The sequence below is a fragment of the Nerophis ophidion genome, linkage group LG05 (assembly GCF_033978795.1).
Source record: "Nerophis ophidion isolate RoL-2023_Sa linkage group LG05, RoL_Noph_v1.0, whole genome shotgun sequence".
Taxonomy (NCBI): domain Eukaryota; kingdom Metazoa; phylum Chordata; class Actinopteri; order Syngnathiformes; family Syngnathidae; genus Nerophis; species Nerophis ophidion.
In genome coordinates, this window is record NC_084615.1 from 58,822,496 (window position 1) to 58,843,064 (window position 20,569).

Consider the following 20,569-nt stretch of genomic DNA (forward strand, 5'->3'; position numbering starts at 1 on the left):
CTCTACCTCTCTCTCTCTCTCGCTTCCTTTCCTCTTTTTGCATCCACCCATCTTTCCTTCTTCTTTCAATTCCCTGCCCTCCTTCGTGTCTTTGCTCAGTGCAAAAACATATTCATCATACCCCTCTGCTGCCCTCCCTGCGCCGTGCCACAGAATACTAATGACAGTGTGTCTGAGTCTGTGAGGCTGCCAACACGCACATGTCTGTGTATTTCACTATGAATGCATGTGTGTGTTGCGTTTTACTCCAGGCTATAAAAGCTTGATAATACACCATGCACTCATTTGCAATAAGCCTATTAACTGCATGCACAGAAAAATACCACTGGATTCATGTCAGCCTTTTTCTCTTTGCATTTCTCTCTCCTGTCTGCACTCCTATCAGTACGTCTGCTCTGTCTTTGTCTCACCATTTTCTCTTTTTACTTTCTTTTCTGTTTATTCTTTCCATATCCATCTTGCAATGTCATGCTGGAGGCTTAAAGCAATAGTTGAACAACTTTGGAGAGATTCACTTTATTTCTCAGAGTGAGAACAGGAAATTATTTGCACCACATGTCTGCCGTTTTTATATAAAGATGCAAAGAAGCGGGCACCTTTAGACCCCAAAGTAAAAAATACAGTTCAATCTTCACGACAATATTGTGTGAGTCACATCCTGATAAATCAATAGAGCATAGCCTTCTGCGTTATGTATCCTATCAAGCCAAAGCATTTGAACAAACATAGTGCAAGCATGCACAATAAACCTTGGAGTGAGACTCCTAAAGTGCACTTTAGCTTCACTGTAATCAAGGACATATACATTATACTATTATAGAAACCACTTGCCACAATTCTGTAATTAACAGATCCACTTTCACTATGATTGCAATAACTAAAACCACTGCAGAAAACCTGCCAGCATTCATTACCATTAGATCTATCACCTCATAATTATTCAATTAGACGTCCAACAAAAAATGAGAGGAACTAGTTTTAATTAGGATTGCGTGGACTCCTTGATGAGCACTGACACCAGTGGAAAAGGGTTAGTGGCTTGACGCCCCCACTGAGTGCAAAAAAGATCGAGATGAGAGTACGACAAAGCTCATACATAATCAATTCTATGTGTAGAGCATCAGGTTATTTATGAATGAGTGTGCAAAATCATTTGGTACATTTTTGTTGTTAGTCCAATTTGATTAATTTAATGATTCAAAACTCATTTCATGCTCCTTGGGGTCCTTCATTGGACTGTGACAAGTGAATAATTATGGACACTTACTGTAAGAGTTTAATTACGATACATTTGCTCGCCGACTCAATGCCACTTTGAAAATTGATTATGGCAAGTAAGATTTTGAACTCAGCATTGAGAGAAGTATAATATGATATTATTAATGACATTAAAACTGTATATAGAGTATAACCTATCGCAGGGATAGTCTGCACCACACTGTTTTAGGGGCCACATTTGAAGAAAGCTAAGGACCGGGAATTGTGCTAATTATTATTAGTCTTATTCTGTAAATTCTAGAGAACCAGCATACTTTACTGTAGACATGAGATTTTGGTCTTTTTATTTTGTCAGTGACAAGAATGTTTTCTGCAAAAAAGCCATTCAAAAACAGCACTCTAGTGTTTTTAAGAATGAACTCGCAGACCACCAGTTGAAAAGTCCAAATGGTGAAAAAAGAGGACCTAAAATGGAACACTGAGGAACACAAAGAGCCTAACTACAGAAGTCGAACAAATGACTACAAACTAGGGTTGGGCGATATATCGATATAAACCATATATCGCGGGCTTGTCTCTGTGCGATATGGAAAATGACTATATCGTAATATTTGAGTATATGTTCTCACGCAGTTGCTTTTAGCTGCTGGCATTACACTACAGGCGTTTCTCACTCCTTCTCGTCTCTCCTTCTCACAGAGACGTAAAACAAGCCCACCTCCTTGCATATGTCACATACTGTCGTGCATGTAGCGTCATACACTCTCGCCGAGCAGAGAGGTAGCAGCATGGCTAACGTTAGCTGAGGCAGGTGGCGCAAGCAGAGCGGAGCGAGTTGAGTGACATTACAAGAGAGAGAAGGTGCGACACTGATCACAAATGGAGGAAGAACAATGAATGCCCCAAAAAACAGCAGGGGGTCCATCATCTGGTGGTGGTTTGGCTTCAAGCGGGAAGATATTCAGCAGAAAACAGCAATATGCAAAGTATGCAGCAGAAGTGTTACTACAAAAGGTAGCAGAACTACTAATTTGTTCTTTCATGTAAAAAGTCACCCACGAGAGAATGAAGAATATTTAATAAATACAGTTTTGGTCAATAGACTGAGTTGTGATTTCCCTCTGTGCATGAAAGTTTTAAAGTATCATATATTAATGAAGTACCCAATGCCCACTACTCCCCTCACTTCCCAGGGGGTGATCAAGGGGATGGGTCAAATGCAGAGGACACATTTCACCACACCTAGTGTGTGTATGACAATCATTGGTACTTTAAAGGCCTACTGAAACCCACTACTACCCACCATTTAGTTTGATAGTTTACATATCAATGATGAAATATTAACATTGCAACACATGCCAATACGGCCGGTTTAGTTTACTAAATTACAATTTTAAATTTCCCGCAGAATTTCCTGTTGAAAACGTCGCGGAATGATGACGCGATGATGGCGCGTGTTTGTGACGTTATTGGTTGGAGGGGACATATTAGCCCAGCACCACTTACGGCTAAAAGTCGTCTCTTTTCATCGCGCAATTACACAGTATTTTGGACATTATTATCTATAGCTGGGGTGTCAAAAGTGTGCCCCGGAGGCCATTTGCGGCCCACAGCTCATGTTTTAAAGGCCAACGACACATTCTAAAAATACTATTAAAACAAAAAAAAACATAAACTAAAGTGAAAATAAAAAAGCTTAAAGGCTAAATGTAAATTAGAAAAAGATGCAATGTTGACTAATAAAACAAAGCGTTTTTTTTCTTTCAAACTGTCATTGCTCAAAACATAATATTGAATCAAAATCAATGTTATTATGAATTATTGACTTATCCAAATTTCCGATTACTTCATATCAAATATTCCACTAAGAAAAATATTTTTGGTGGAAGATTTAGCAAATTTGTTAAATAAATAACCCAAAAAATGTATATTTAGTTGTTTTCTTACTGTACCGAAAATCAACTGAACCGTGACCTCTGAACCGAGGTAGGTACCGAACTGAAATTTATGTGTACCGTTACACCCCTAAACGCCATTAAAAAAATACTAAAAGACAACAAAACTGAATTTGTTTTAATCATCCCTTAAAGCCCTCTAGCACCTATGCAATTATAAAATGATGTTGCTGAACACAAGATATGTCTAATATTTTTTTATTTCTGGCCGCCCAAAATGTGGTCACAAATATAGGCCTGAGGATTCTCCTCTGTCCATCGTTTGTTTGTGCAGCCATGTATAGAATTGTCAGTTTGCACAACCTTCCGACACGTGCTAAATAAAACGCCAAATAGTGCTTGCAATGTGACGCCTGTTTGGCATCGTGGTGCCGGGTTCGATTCCCTCGAGGATGCGTAAAAACGATGAACACAACAAAGGTAAGATGTAACAGATGTATTCTACGAAAAGGTGCTATGAACAGAAACACTGGTGCTAATAAAAGGCAAACAAAAGACGCTTACGTGAGAGCGAGGAGGTACACATAAACTAAACTTGGCACCAAGTCTCCCGTCCAAAGGCAAAACCCAGTGACAAAATTTTGGTCAAAACTGAGCTGATAATAATTTTGGAGTTCTTAGGTGATATGCTTTACATTAGTGTATGCGATATTGTAATTTGTTCCGTAAGTAAGCTGTTACTCGCATGGCAGCACCTAGCAACTACCACATAACCGCATACATACAACAGAAAAACCTAGTATCTCAAGGGACCAATCGGAGCTTCTTTGTCAGTCACCTTATTGTCTTTAATGAGACATTTGCACGAATGGGGGCCGACGGTCAACCTGATTATGTGATATTATGGCAGGAGGGGATATTTGGAAGATTGGCCCAGGACGTTGCAAGCACCTTCATTAAATGTATTGTTCTTGATTCTTCCCCTTGCATACTCTGATGAGCAGATAACTGTGGAGGTCAAAATAAAAACTGGACGCTGTACACGGCTCTTGCCCAATGTGCAAACGAAGAATGGGGCCCACCCGAGATTGTAATAAAATATCTGGAGAAAGGGCACACGTTCATGAGAGCAGATTCAATCCATGGCTCAATCGGCAAGAAAATGAAAGCTCAAGAAAACATCTACACGTTAGATGACTTTGTAGATCTTTGTAAGACAGCATCAAGATAGATTGGTTTTCCTTTGTTTTCTCAAAATCAGCTAGAAGTGAGTTACTAGGTTTTGCCTTTGGACGGGAGAAGTCACAGAATGTAAAACAAAACACAATTAGCATGAGAGCTAAAATGCAAGTGGCTTAGCGTATGAGCTAGCGAGAAAAACATACCAGTCGTACAGTTGCATGAGAGCAAACTAGAGTCCCAGAAAGAATAAACAGAAGAGGCTGGCTTATAAAGGGTGGTGATTACAAGAACAGGTGTGCGAGAACCGAGACTAGCAGGTGGAAATAATAAGTGACCATGGAAACGAACAAAACAGGAAGTAAACGGGTCAGAAAGGAGAATGAAAACACAGATGGAAAAATAAACAACAACATGTGAAGATCCGAGTAACATGTTCGTAACATGCAAAGCGGTGATTCGTGTTGATGGATCACATTGTGCATGCTAAATAAATATATTTGCATCTTCTCCACCCAATATTGTTGGTGATTTGATGATCAGCATATATTTTGCGTATTATTTAACCCTTCTATATTATGTTAAGGGTCAATTTGATCCAGATGTCATCCTTCTGGAGCTCATTTTTGGTGAGCTTGTCAAAGAGATGACATGAGAACAGTGACAAGGACAAGTGTCAGAAAGTTTCCTCTCTTCACACACCTGGCTCTGGGTCTCAGAGATAATCAACATACAAACAATTGTACATGAAAGTAAAAAGTACATCAAAGAGACATGTTTATTTTTAGATCCGAACAGCTATTTAACCACATTAAAGCGCCTGGGTCAAAATGACCCGCAACATCATCTTTGTATACAAACTCTGCTAGACATTCCACTACACATCAAAGTGTCCAGATTTTACACACCAGTTCATGACCCTAGTTGAGGAAAAGTCACCAAATTTCAGCAAGAAAAAGAAAGGATAACCAGTACTTTGATCAAAACAAAAACAGAAATGGGTCAAATTGACCCTTAGCATAATACAATTGGGATTAAAAATGTATTGTATGTCACTTGTCTAAATGTTTATATAACCTAAAATAAAGTTGTTATTGGTTTAACCTGTTTTCTTGACTGTTTGAGTGCATTTACACAGTACAGGTCAAAATGACCCGCAACATAATCAATGTCATTTTTTACAACATAATACAAGGGTTAAGACAGAAACACAAAATGGATTGCACGGCTTATTTTGCTCACGTAACATATGTAATCTACTTTGTGTACGTTTAGTAGATTAGCTTTGTTTGTTTTGGTACAAGTAAACCTTTAGTAAATCCTAGGTAAACGCATAATTGATCTAGTCGACTAATCGTGAGGAGAGTTGATGATTAGTTGACTATTAAAAAAGTTCTGAGTTGCGGCCTGAAATGAAACCAAACCAAAGAGAGAGGATGAGAGATTATCATCAGAAGTAGACATTGATGTTAATGTCAATCCATTTCTGTAGGCACTGGACGTTTTGAAGAACCCTAATAGAAACAGTAGCTCTCACACATGGTACCATTTGAAGCTAGAGACGCGACATCTTGGATGAGTCTGTCATTGACATTCGAACTACGACAGAGATTTGGGAACCAGGCATTCTGGTCCAGCACACATGACCTCCAACCTCACCCATGTTCTGCTGAATGAATGGATGAACTGCACCTCCAGTTCCTGTCATGGCCAGTATTTTGCCTATACGGTTACCTAATTACAAGCTGATTGCAAATGGTGTTATGCATGATTCAGCTGATGACATGGGGCAGGAAATTGATTTAAAATGTGGATGAATGCTTTCAGTGAAATGAATTAAACAGATGTCGAGACTGATGAACTAATTAGTACTAAGAAGATCCGGTTGTGCATGAATGAAAGGCAAATAGTTGAAAGTCAAAACGAAACGGAGAAATGCATACGCTGCAGGGAAAACTCACCTGTTGCTCGGCCTCTTCTTCGTCGCTGCTGATCTTTAGGTCATCCTCCAGCATTCTGCATTAATAGAAAGGAACATGTTTGACTGCAGCCCTGACCTCAACATCTGCTTCAATTAGATTGACTGCGGCGTGCTGTGAGCTGTAAAGTGTCGTCCTCATGGCAAATGGATTAATTGCACAGCCAAAGCAGCGCTGGCTTATGTTAGGAACTGAAGAAGACGATGATGGACTGTGGTGTAAAAAAAAAAAAAAAACAACAACCAGATGTTCTGAGTTTGGAGAGAGAAGCCAGATTGTTTTTTCACCTGGAAACTTTTTGTCTGGAAAACTGCTGACCTGCTGCCAAGTATTCTTTGGTAACAAGAATAGAGAGCCCACTCAGTCAGGAGTCCCTTGGAAGGAAGATGTCCTCATGTTCCAATTGCAACAAAAGTAAACATACACTATATGCACATACACTTGTGATTGTGTGTAAGATGACCTCCCCGGTAGCAAATGATTCTGTATTTATGTGCCGAGCATTGGCAACTTTTATTGCCTGATATAAACCATCCGCGCACGCTACTGTTATTTTGAGATAGCATTGCTATTGTTATGACAGGAGAATCCCCTAAAGGGATTTTTACCGCCTCACGAAGCGCTCTCTTCAGTGCTCTCGCCCCTGAAAAACACTCTACGGTGCTGCGGCGTTTTCAGTTGGGACCGCGCGAGTCGTGAATGAGTGAAGCGCAATGAGAAAAGCATCACAGATAAGGGCGCAGTGCAGCACATAGGCGATGATAGATATATTTGGATAAATGAAAAATGGAGTCATACTTTATTTCATAAGAAGGGATAGATGGGAAGAGATGAGATAGGGAGGTAAGATGGAGATGATAATGACAGGAAAGACGAGGGCAAAGACCCAGGAGAGGAGGAGGAAATGTGGAGGGAAAATGAATAAAATGCAAAAAAGAACGAGTGACAGTCAGTATTCAACCTTTCATTGAGCTGTAAAGCCCATTTAGGAACTTAAATGAAACCTCACACATAACTATTAAGCTGTGCGACGACACAATATGAGTCCTCACAACACAATAAAAATATGAAAACTCTTTTCAATTTTTTACACCGCTTGTCCTCATGAGGGTCGCGGGTGAACTGCAGCCTATCCCGGTGGACTTGGAGTATACACATACTGACAAACGACCAGTCATACCGACATGTGTGGGGACAACTAACAGGCTACAATTACACTGACATGCATGTTTTTGAGCATGTGGGAGGAATTTGAACTGGGATCTCGACTGTCAGGGAGATGTGCTAACCACTACGTCACTGCATTGGTCACAATAAATGTAGGATGAAAATATTAGAAATTAAATAATTAGTTTGCTCTGATACTTAATATGATACTTACAATAAAAGAATGTTTATGAATAAATAAATTAAAAACAATTAAAATTCAATAGCCTTGTAATGTTAGGGATTGTATTTCAATGACCAATCTGTAAATGGATAAAACAAGATATACAATTTGACTTACGCATTGCAATTAAATATTTTTATTATTACATTACCTTAACTTAAGAGTGTTCCAACATCAAAGTGTTTTGAGATAAGAGCTGTCTCGCAGCTAATTGTTATGCTTTAAGTTACAAGCAAAAATGTGACTGTGGAGAGGGGGGTGGCCTGCGGACCTGCAGCGAAATGAGGTGTGCCAGGACCGGCTTCGAGATGAGCAAGAGGTGCGTAGATGGCCCACCTGGGCCTGGTTATCTAATCACCTGTCGCTCTGTTAAAAAGCAGCGGCCGGAGAGGAGAGAGTTGTTGGAGTTGGAGCAAGAGCGAACAATTGCTGAAAAGCAACAGACTTTATCACGAAAATAAAACAGTTTTGTAACTCTGAACCGGGCTGTAATGTCAGTGCTTGGTGGTCCGAGGAACCCCCTGGAGGACGACCTCCGCAGTGACTTTCTAGCACCCCCCACGAGTTGGGGTAGCCTTAATGTCACAGTGAACCCCTTAACATTTGGTATAACTTTTTAGCATTATCTTATCGCTAGATATGGACATAACTTTGTTTTTCCAACCATGGAAAGCAAGAATGTGAGGGTGAAGTGATATGTTCTTTAAATTAAATAAATAAATCCTCAACATGACCAAGTATGTTGCCAAATTGGTGAACCATTGCAAGCATAGCACTGCTTGTCTGCACCATACTGAAGCAGAACAAGTGTAACACCAGCAAAGAATGTTAAACTCTTAGCAAAACTCCTAGCGGACCTTGCGGAGAGAATGAGCACGTTCAGTGGAAGGCTCAGACTCCCAAAATGCAACACGGAATGACACAGGAGGTCCTTCATATGCATGTGTTCATTGACTGCACTTAAATGTAGAATATATGTAGAATATATTTATATTATTCATATATTATATATATATAATATATGTTATATATTTCTTCTTCTTATTATTGTCTATTGTGAGCGAACTGTGGTGCTGAATTTCCCCAGGGGTCAATAAAGTACTTTCTATTGTATTCTATTCTATTCTATTCTAAACGGCATATATGTATCCATGAAAATATGGAGAAGCTGCTGAAGGTGTGTTTAATGGAGAAGCAGCTGAAAAGAGATACGATTGAAGTCCACTTTCCAAGGTAAATGATGTAAATCATTAACAATGTGCATTACTTTATAAAGTAGTTGTTAGTAGTACATTTTTATTTTATTGTTTTTACATTCATAGAATATTGTGGGTTCTTCCGAGGATGTTGTAGTCGTAATGATTTGTGCAGTCCTTTGAGACATTTGTGATTTGGGGCTATATAAATAAACATTGATTGATTGATTGATTGATTGATTATCCAAAATATATAGTGTAAAAATGTGTTTTATTTTAAAAATGCATTTTTCCCCCAAAGCATTTCAATGGCCGGCGTTGATCTGAAATACACATTTTGTGAGTTAAACCTCCATCACAGGACCAACACGTCGAAGTACTCCTGTACTATACATACCTTCTGCATGTATGTATGCAATACAATACCCTTTCAGAACATTTACAAATGTACATGTTCATTTAATGTCCTATTTTTGTAACAGTGAATGATTAATATGCAATGCAATAAATAATGATATAATCCATTATTAACATACTGAAATGCAGAATATCTCGTTTTCAATAAGCTTGAAAGTATTTCTCACAATTCTTTTTCCTTGTACTTTTTACGCACTTCAAATTTGAACAACCTCTTAAACTGGATCATATTGTTTAACTTTTTTGCTTGATCTATTCCATAATTTAATTCCACATACTGATATACTGAAGTTCTTAAGGGTTGTACGTGCATACAAATGTTTTGAGTTAGTTTTTCCTTTAACGTGATATTTCTCCTCTTTAATTGAGAAGAATTGTTGTACATCCTTGGGTAGCAGGTTAAAGTTTGCTTTGTACATAACTTTAGTTATTTTCAAATTTACCAAATCGTTGAATTTCAGTATTTTTGATTAAATAATAAAGTGTTTGTATGTTCTCTACATCCAACATTATGTATTATTCTAACTGATCTTTTTTGTAACAGGGTTTGTGAATGAAGTGCACATTTGTAGTTGTTTCCCCATATGGCTACACAATAACTCAGATATGGAAACACTAGCCAGCAGTAGAAAATATGGAGTGATTTTTGATCCAGAACAAATTTTGCTTTGTGCATTACTGAAACATTTAATATTGTTGTTCCGTGTTGTCCCCGCTGTACATTTCAATAAAACATCACATTATAAAACCCAACTATGAACAATTTGTTCAATTAAAGCTGAATGAATGTCTAGACAGGGTCTCTGACTCCTTAATTCAGTGGTTCTCAACTGGGGATACGCGTACCCCTGGGGGTACTTCAAGGTATGCCAAGGGGTACGTGAGATTTTTTTTTAAATATTCTAAAAATACCAACAATTCAAAAATCCTTTATAAATATATTTATTGAATAATACTTCAACAAAATATGAATGTAAGTTCATAAACTGTGAAAATAAATACAACAATGCAATATTTAGTGTTAACAGCTAGATTTTTTTTGTGGACATGTTCCAATAATATTGATGTTAAATATAATTTTTTTGTGAAGAAATGTTTAGAATGAAGTTGATGAATCCAGATGGATCTCTATTACAATCCCCAAAGAGGGCACTTTAAGTTGATGATTACTTCTATGTGTACAAATCTTTATTTATAATTGAATCACTTGTTTATTTTTCAACAAGTTTTTAGTTATTTTTAAATCTTTTTTTTCCAAATAGTTCAAGAAATACCACTACAAATGAGCAATATTTTTCACTGTTATACAATTTAATGAATCAGAAACTGATGATATAGTGCAGTATTTTACTTCTTTATCTCTTTTTTTCAACCAAAAATGCTTTGCTCTGATTAGGGTGTACTTGAATTAAAAAAATGAACACAGGGGGTACATCACTGAAAAAAGGTTGAGAACCACTGCCTTTTTTCCACTTTTCACTTTGTTGTGGCTTGCGCAGCCCTTTGAGACACCTGTGATTAGGGGTTATATAAGTAAACTGTAATTGTGAGTGACTTGCTTCCACATCGTTTTGTTTTAGCAGTTTTTAATTTTGCTGTTCAAACAATAATAATGAATTTCCTTTAACACAGAAAAACAAGGAAAAGTGGTAAATAAAACCTAAAAGGTTTGAATTACACTCCCAAGTGACATAAAACATATACTGATAGTTATGATAATTCGGCAGGTCAAATCCGACAAACTTTTTTCCTGTTGGAAATGTATTCAATGCTGGCCTTTGACTATAATTCACCAATGAAGCGACATGACTGCTATTTCAGAACGGGCTCGACTTTTTGTTGCAGGATGATTGAATCTTCTTTGGGCCAAGTACTAAGAATTTCCTACTTTAATGAGTAACAACATAGACAATTTATTATATAGTTAATACAAAAATAATATATAAAAGTGTATTAAATACAAACATATAATTTAATATAATATACATACATAAGTGTATGTATAAAAAATAGGGCTCTTATAAATAACAAGTTAACATGTGATTATTTGCAAAAAACAACATCGCATTAATCATGTGTCTACACAGATTAATCTCACATGTTTTTATGTACATGTTCCTTTCAGGTCACCATGTATTGACCTGAGAGGTGGGTTGCTATATGCTCAGTGATCAGGTCAAGGCATACGTGAGGAGACTCTGAATGTTGTGCTCGCTGACAAATTTCACTTAAAAACAAAACCTGACTGGACTTTAAAAAAGACTTTCAGCAAGTTTGGAGAAAATTAACAACGTGCTATTAAGTAAAACATTTAGAATGAGTCCCTGCATGACATTCTGACCAGAAAATTGCATTTGTGTCAAGATATTTGGCTTTTTTTTTAGGTTATTTTAAATTATGGTTAATTATGGTTAATCTATAATTAACCAGGATTAATCCAAATTCAAAAGCTTGATTATATTAATTGATTTAAAAAAATGACAGCACTACAAAATATGAATTTGTATTATTGACGGTTTGTGTTTCATATTTCACACAATTAAGATCAGGGGTGTCGGAACGCGTTCCAGTGAAAGCCATATACTGAAAAATTGAAGGATGTGGGGGCCAATTTGACACTTTTCATTTTCAAAACCAATACAATAAATAGATTCTTTCACCCTTTTGAAATCTCTCAAGTGTGGTCCCGGGGACTTGGAAGCGTCTCAGTCATAAAAATTTAAAAAATAAGTCACATTACTAATATTATATTTATTATTAAATATTAATTCTCTAGAATAACTTCAGGTCTATATGTTGATATAAAATTTAAAAAAATGTTTTGTATAATTTTATGACCAAAATATACAATATTTTATTCCTCAAAAAATTCAGGGTAGAATATTTGATGCGAATTAATTGAGCCCTTAGATAGGACAATAAGACATAACAACAATTATTTTAATTCATTATTATTTTTTGAGCAATGAAAAATATTGGGGATCAAAAAGTGTCCCACTCATAAAAGTCCTAGAAATACTCTAAGTCATAATTTTTTTTTTTTTTTACTTTTAACGCTTAAGTCTCAAAATCAACTTCATATATATCTGTCTATCAAAAAATTGTACTATTTCTTAAGTTGAAATAAAACATTTTTCTTTATATTGCAAACACTCAAAATATGCAATACTCTCCCCGCAAAAAAATTTCAAGTGAATTTTGATGTAATTGGAGACTTGAATAGGTCAATAATTCATAACCACATTGATTTTGATTCATGATTATTTTTTGAGCTATGACTGCTTTAAAGAAAAAAAACTGCCTGCATGGCAGCTTTGTGTTATAAGAGTCAACATTGATACTTTCTGTCCTTTAGCGTGTTTGCTCTTTTATTCCACTTTTGTTAGTTTTATTTTAAATAGTGTTTTTAGAATGTGCCCTGGGCCATTAAGTACTTAGCTCATCCTGCAAATGGCCCCCGGGCCTCACTTTGGACACCCCTGTTTTAGATCGCTAGAAATATATTTTTTATTGACAGCTCAGCATGTAACATTCTAGGCTAATGTTGGATCCGATTGACATTCCCTACATGTTTTAATCTTATGACATGCATACAATCAGAGCTTTTATGGACTTTCAAAGCTGCAGGTGGTGATGTTCTGTTTGGTGGATTTAGCAAAACATTAATTTTGTAAAACAAAATCATTAGGCCTGTGTGGCAGATTTACAAGCATAGAGCCCTGCCTTTCCAAATCTCTCCCTGCCATGAATCTTCTGTGTTGCTATGCCGGTGAAGTGGAGTGGGCTGCAGCTCGAGATGTTGCAATATGCCCCCGGCTCACGTTAAATTAATGTAGCAGCACTTCCCCGCTCTGATCCACACAATCTTTTTCTCCCTCTCTCTCCTACCAGCAGTGAATTTCATCCGCGAGTCCAACTTAATTTTTTCCTTGAGGCAAATATGACGTCGGGTCAGACATTGGGTGTGTGTGTGTGTTTGTGTGTTTTTGAAAGAAAGGAGAGCCATACTTACGACTTTTGTGGCGCCGTCGGTGGTTTCACAGCTGGCTTGTTGGATGATACAGGACAGCGCTCTGTAACACAACATTTAAGTGTCACCCTTTAGTATTTGTTTGTTGTGTACTGTAAGTGTGATTTGTGTTTGATAACAATGCATTTGACAACTCATTCCTCTTTCCATGATCATTGATAAAAAAAAAAAAAATTAGTCAACAATTTGTTTTTTAAGGGAAATTGTTAGTATTTACTGTGAATTCCAGAACTATAAGACGCCACTTTTTTTCCTACGCTTTGAGCCTTGCGGCTTATAAAACGGTGTAGGGCATTTATGTATTTTTCTTCGCTGACGTTCCGGGTGCCTCAAAACACACAATTTTTCTGATATGTAATTAAAGGAAAAAAAGTCCTCATAAATATTGACTATTGTACAAAAAAACAATATTATGTTTATTTCGTGTTGAAACAAACCAGGAACACCAATGTTGTTAACAATGTGTAACAATAATTTTACTCTTTATGCAGCTGAGATAGGTTCCAGCACCCCACACGACCCCAAAAGGGACAAGCGGTAGAAAATGGATGGATGGATGGATTACTCACTATATCCCCACATGATCCGCCCCGTTTCTTCGGTTGCATGGCAAGAAGATTAACCAACAAGGTAAAGTGGATTTTTTTTTCCCGCATCATTGTAGCGACCTCACTGTTAACGTTAAGGGGATTAGTAATTTCAAACTGTGATTGCACCTCAGTGCTAGTGACAGTGTGTGTGTGTTTGTGTGCACGTGCATGCCTGCGTGTGTTTGTGTGTGTGTGTGTGTGTGTGTGTGTGTGGTGGCTGTAAATGAAGACAGTTCAGTTAGTTGTTGTTTTTAGCTTTGTTTTTAAGTAGGAAGTCAATCCATCACTTGTTGTTATATTTGTTTAATATACATTATTGCAGTGGTTCTCAACCTTTTTTTCAGTGATGTACCCCCTGTGAACATTTTTTTTAATTCAAGTACCCCCTAATCAGAGCAAAGCATTTTTGGTTGAAAAAAAGAGATAAAGAAGTAAAATACAGCACAATGTCATCAATTTCGGATTTATAAAATTTTATAACAGTGCAAAATATTGTTCATTTGTAGTGGTCTTTATTGAACTATTTGGAAAAAAAGATATTAAAATAACTAAAAACTTGTTGAAAAATAAACAAGTGATTCAATTATAAATAAAGATTTCTACACATAGAAGTAATCAAAAAAATACATCTTTAACATCAATATTTATGGAACATGTGCACAAAAAATCTAGCTGTCAACACTGAATATTGCATTGTTGCATTTTTTTTCTCACACAGTTTATGAACTTACATTCATATTTTGTTGAATTATTATTCAATAAAAAAAGTATTTTTGAATTGTTGCTATTTTTAGAATATTTTTAAAAAATCTCACGTAACCCTTGGCATACCTTCAAGTACCCCCAGGGGTAAGCATACACCCATTTGAGAACCACTGCAGTATTGTATAGAAATGTATATTGTGTTCAAATTTTATTAACTTTTTCTACAATTTACACTTTAGTTGAGGCTGGAATTTATATCTATATTCTTTCTTATGGAGAGATTTTCATCAACTAACTTTGCGATTTAAAAACCATGTTCAAGAATCAATGAAGTTTATAAATCAAGGTTCCACTTTATAATGGCAAAACAAACTGGCACTGTACATCTGCAGTCCCTGATCCCTGATGTTTCTAGTGGAATCTATCAGGGATGTTATTTTTTTTTATATTTCACATGAAATATTGTTACTAGATTATGAGTTGTCCAAGTGCAAATACAAACTAATTAAACATTTTAAAGACAAAACCTTGCAGAATTTTCCAGTGCATGTCCCATGCTAATGATACAGCACATGTCTCATTTTAATGTTTAAACCACTTAAATGTGATGCCTTAAAGGTGTATGTCTCATTCTTCCAATGATGTGACCACACCCAGATATAGTGTCCAATATACTATTATGCAGCTCATAAAAAAACAAATGTGTTATTTTCACTGTGAGTGACCAAATCACTATATTCAATTTAGAATTACTGATATATATATATATATATATATATATATATATATATATATATATATATATATATATAATTTTCATTTTTATTTATGTAATTTACATTTTTTTAAATAATCATTTAACTTACGATGTGGGGTTTAGTTAAGGTGTGATGCTGGTGTGGCCACAGTGTTCATGTAGAGCTTGTGTGTATGCATGAACAATTGCATGAAAATTACATATTGTTTATGTGAAGATGACTTTTAACCCAAATTTGAGCTCAAATTGTCGGTTTAGACTCCAGAGTATCAAATATAGACATTTTAGGGCTCATTAAAGGGAATCTATTATTTGCATTGATAAAAATAATATTGAGTAAATTAACATGTGAGCACGTCCTCTGCTGGATTTATAGCTCAGCACTCTTTCCCCCTGCAGATAGCGACAACAAACCACTTTCATTTTAAGTTACCATTAAAATTAAATTATTATTTATATTAAAGCAGTGAAAATGGATCTACTCTATGGCTGTAAATACTGTACTCTCTAATAAAACAAATAAATATTGTACTTCAGTTCTTATGACAGGGAATTCTAATTAATATTAGTAATTTGTTACCTTAAATATCAATGTTTTAAGCATAAGAACAAACACAAAAATTGTATACAGCATCTTAAAAATAAAATGAATAACAACAATTATTAATAAATAATATTTGTTGAGGTGGCGACTTGTCCAGGGTTTACCCCATCTTTCGCACAATTGTAGCTGAGATAGGCACCAGCGCCCCCCGTGACCCCAAAGGGAATAGGCGGTGGAAAAATGGATGGATGGATGGATTTGTTGTTATTTATATGCTCTGAATATAAATATATATTTCCTAACAGTTTCCCTGGTGAATGTATCCCCTATTGTTTCCTCTGTATATTGTGTGATTTTTCAGACTTTTCCTGGTTATTGCTTTTGCCAGCTCCGTTTTGCTCCCCTTAGGTTACAAAAACATTTCCTTTGCTGACTGTGGCATCCACATGAGTCAATTGCACGAGTCCCTGCCTCAGAGACATATTTTGTTTTGACTCACAGATCCAAACATGCATTACTTTGTATCATTTTGCTGTTCTAATTGTATCTTTGTTATAGAGAAGGGAAGAGTCCTGACAGGAAAATAAAATAAGATTGTTTTATGGGCAAAAACAAACAGTTTCCGTTTACATTTCTTTTATTAAAAATTATACCAAGGTAACAATGCTTTAGGTTTATTTAAGAGTCGTATGTCATTCATCCAACAATAAATCATCTAGCATGTGAAAATGCACATCAAAATTTGTATAAATAATTAAACATTATTGTCTTATCCTAAGGCTTCACGGTGGAAGAGGGGTTAGTGCGTCTGCCTCACAATACGAAGGTCCTGAGTAGTCAGGGTTCAATCCCGGGCTCGGGATCTTTCTGTGTGGAGTTTGCATGTTCTCCCCGTGAATGCGTAGGTTCCCTCCGGGTACTCCGGCTTCCTCCCACTTCCTGGGGATAGGTTGATTGGCAACACTAATTTGGCCCTAGTGTGTGAATGTGAGTGTGAATGTTGTCTGTCTATCTGTGTTGGCCCTGCGATGAGGTGGAGACTTGTTCAGGGTGTACGCCGCCTTCCACCCGATTGTAGCTGAGATAGGCACCAGCGCCCCCCATGACCCCAAAGGGAATAAGCGGTAGAAAAATGGATGGATGTCTTATCCTTTTGTGTCACCATGTTTAGATTGTTTTAATGAAAGAGTAAATATTATATTCAATAGCAATGTGTTGAAAAATACACAGTGTGAGGGGGACTAATGATTTATGTTATGTATTTGTTATGCTTTCACTTGGATTATGGGGAAACACAATCTCACATTTTAAAAGTCGAAAATTCGGTAACACTTTAGTATGGAGAACACATATTCACCATTAATTAGTTGCTTATTAACATGCAAATAAGTAATATATTAGCTATTAGTTAGTCATTAATAAGTACTTATCAATGCCTTATTCTGCATGGCCTTTTCATACAACCAGTAAGCCATTAACAAAGAGTCTTCCCTCAATAACTTCAGAATTATTGCTTATGAGAAACCGTATCCCTAACCCTAACACTAATACTAACCCTAACCCTTATATGTTCCCCTAGTGTCCAAATAATTCTAATTTAAGTCTTTGTTACTTTAATAAGCAACTAATTAATGGTGAATATGTTCCCCATACTAAAGTGTTATCCAAAATTCAAATGAATAGAGAAAAAACAGAATTAATGGCGGCAATTAGACATTAGAGTTATTACAATCTCTAAAGTACTGTTCTGTATTTTCTCCTGAGAGTTACCCTCCTCTGCAATTGATGTTTGTGTTTTGCTAAACAGTGCTATTTGTTTTTTTGTATGTGCAAATTTTGTAATTCTGATAAAAGAAGACCAAGAATAAATGAAGTTATTTAAAAAAATTTGACTAAAATATTGAACGATAATGTCAGAGTTGGTGCCACTCTCCATCACCCACATGTTCTGCATAATGCATATTTATTGCTTTGTGGTTCACTGGCAAAATTAAGCAAACAGTATGATTCAATACCAGATTGGTGGATGAGACCAACGAATCCCAACACCTTGTTAGGATGCGTAAACACTTGACTTGCCCCTGGGCAGTAGCAACACATGCTAGGCCACTGCATAAAACAGTTAATGACCTCGGAGGGCTTTCAAGTTTTAGTGCTGATTAGAATAATTGATGATACTGAAAACCAAAAAGATGCCTTATGTCTACAGGTTGGTTTGTTAGGCAGTAGAGGAGAGCACGTAGCCATTGTGTCTTTGGGCAAGACACTTTACCCACCTGCTCCCAGTGCTACCAACACTGGTTTGAATGTAACTTGGATATTGGGTTTCACTATGTAAAAGCGCTTTGAGTCACTAGAGAAAAGCGCTATATTAATATAATACACTTCATAATCATTCGGAAGACACAAGTCTTGTCAAATACTCGGCCAAACAAAAAAAAAGGTCACCGCGCAGATTTAACAAAGCAATTTGTTTAGAGTGCTCTATTGGGTAATTACTGCATGACTGATTATGTTTCAGCTGGAATCAAGTTATTTAACATTAACTTATGCAGTAAAAAAGCTTTTCATTTGTGTCAAAAGACGAATCGTTTGGTCGTGGAATATATGCAGAGCTGCATGTGGTTCTGAGATTTCTTCTTTAAACCCAAGTAGAGTAAACGTGCATTTTTGAAAAGAGTTTTATAAATTCTGACACTCTGTGAGGCAATGAATGTGTTGTGACTGGTGATTGGATGAGAGGAAGGAAGGCGAGGAAAAGGAGACTGGCATTTGTGTGTGCTGTGAGAGAAACGTCGGCTTCTTGGATGAGAGACCGTTGCTTTAAGCTAACCATGAATACATCCCGTTTCTGACATTTCCTGAAAGTTCAATGAAAATGTGCCCCTAACTTTTTGAGTTATCAAAAACAGAATGAAAGGAACTGTCTCTCTAGATCAGGGGTCGGCAACCTGCGGCTCTTTAGCGTCGCCCTAATGGCTCTCTGGAGCTTTTTCAAAAATATATGAAAAATGGAAATGATGAGGGGAAACAAACATTTTTTGTTTTAATATAGTTTCTGTTGGAGGACAAATATGACAAAAACCTCCCTAATTGCTATAAAGCAGACTGTTTATATTAAACATGCTTCACTGATTCGAGTATTTGGCGAGCGACGTTTTGTCCTACTAATTTTGGCGGTCCTTGAACTCACCGTGGTTTGTTTACATGTATAACTTTCTCTGACTTTCTAGGACGTGATTTATGCCACTTCTTTTTCTGTCTAATTTTGTCCACCAAACTTTTAACGTTGTGCATGACTGCACAGACGGGAGTTTTGTTGATGTTATTGACTTAATGTGGAGTGCTAATCAGACATATTTGGTCACTGCATGACTGCAAGCTAATCGATGCTAACATGCTATTTGGGCTAGCTATATGTACATAGTGCATCATTATGCCTCATTTGTAGCTATATTTGAGCTCATTTAGTTTCCTTTAAGTCGGTGGCGACTTGTCCAGGGTGTACCCTGCCTTCCGCCCGATTGTAGCTGAGATAGGCGCCAGCGCCCCCCGCGACCCCGAAAGGGAATAAGCGGTAGAAAATGGATGGATGGATAGTTTCCTTTAAGTCCTCTCAATTCAATTTATATCTCATGACACACTATCTGTATGTAATATGGCTTATAATTTTTTGCGGCTCCAGACAGATTTGTTTTTGTATTTTTGGTCCAATATGGCTCATTCAACATTTTGGGTTACCGACCCCTGCTCTAGATGGAGGCGTGAGGCTATCACACACTCACTCACGCACGCACGCACACCCACACACACACACACACACACCTGCTCAGTGGCCTTGTGGTTACGGTGTCTACCCTGAGATCGGTAGGTCGTGAGTTCAAACCCCGGCCAAGTCATACCAAAGACTATGAAAATGGGACACATTACCTCTCTGCTTGGCATTCAGCATTAAGGGTTGGAATTGGGGGTTAAATCACCAAAAATGGTTCCAGCCACCGCTGCTGCTCACTGCTCCCCTCACCTCCCAGGGGGTGAACAAGGGGATGGGTCAAATGCAGAAGACATTTATCACCACACTAAGTGTGTGTGTGTGACACACACACGCACGCACTCAGAGGAACTACACTTTTTTACACTTTGTCTATCATTCACAATCCTTATGTGAGACAAGCAGACATACTGTAGTTTTCCTTTTTTTATGCATTCTAAAAAAAAACGCTAGCAAAAATCAGTTAAGAATGGAGGTAATATTAGTGATTACCAGAGTCCAAAAAAAGTCTGCGGGCTATAGAGCGTTTTCTATTCGGGCTCCAGTACGCTGGAATGCACTACGGGTTACAGTTAGAGATGCTACCTCAGTAGAAGAATTCAAGTCCCATCTTAAAACTCATTTGTATACTCTGGCCTTTAAATAGACCCCCCTTTTACACCAGTTGATCTGCCGTCTCTTTCCTGCTCTGCCCCCCTCTCCTGCGTGGAGAGGTTATGGGATCCGAGCCGATCTGTCATTGTGGCTTGTGCAACCATTTGAGACATTTGTGATTAAGGGCTATGTAAATAAACTTTGATTGATAGATTGATATGATTCGATCTATTCTGCCTATAAACAGCTCTAAAAAATACAAAAACCAAAAGGTTTTCAAAAAGGTTGCAGCGAGAGGCGAGA

At 37.0% G+C, this 20,569-nt stretch overlaps 1 protein-coding gene across 2 annotated transcripts in view; it reads right to left on the reverse strand.

Annotated features, from left to right (window-relative positions):
- The window catches only part of aff2 (AF4/FMR2 family, member 2), a 399,395-nt gene that overhangs the window by 125,003 nt on the left and 253,823 nt on the right, over window positions 1-20,569 (reverse strand). For both annotated transcript variants that reach the window (XM_061901648.1, XM_061901649.1), the window contains 2 exons: window positions 13,287-13,347; window positions 6,254-6,308 (listed from right to left, as the gene is read on the reverse strand). In XM_061901648.1, coding sequence (XP_061757632.1) covers window positions 6,254-6,308; window positions 13,287-13,347 — 116 coding nt within the window. The remainder of the gene's footprint in view (window positions 1-6,253; window positions 6,309-13,286; window positions 13,348-20,569) is intronic.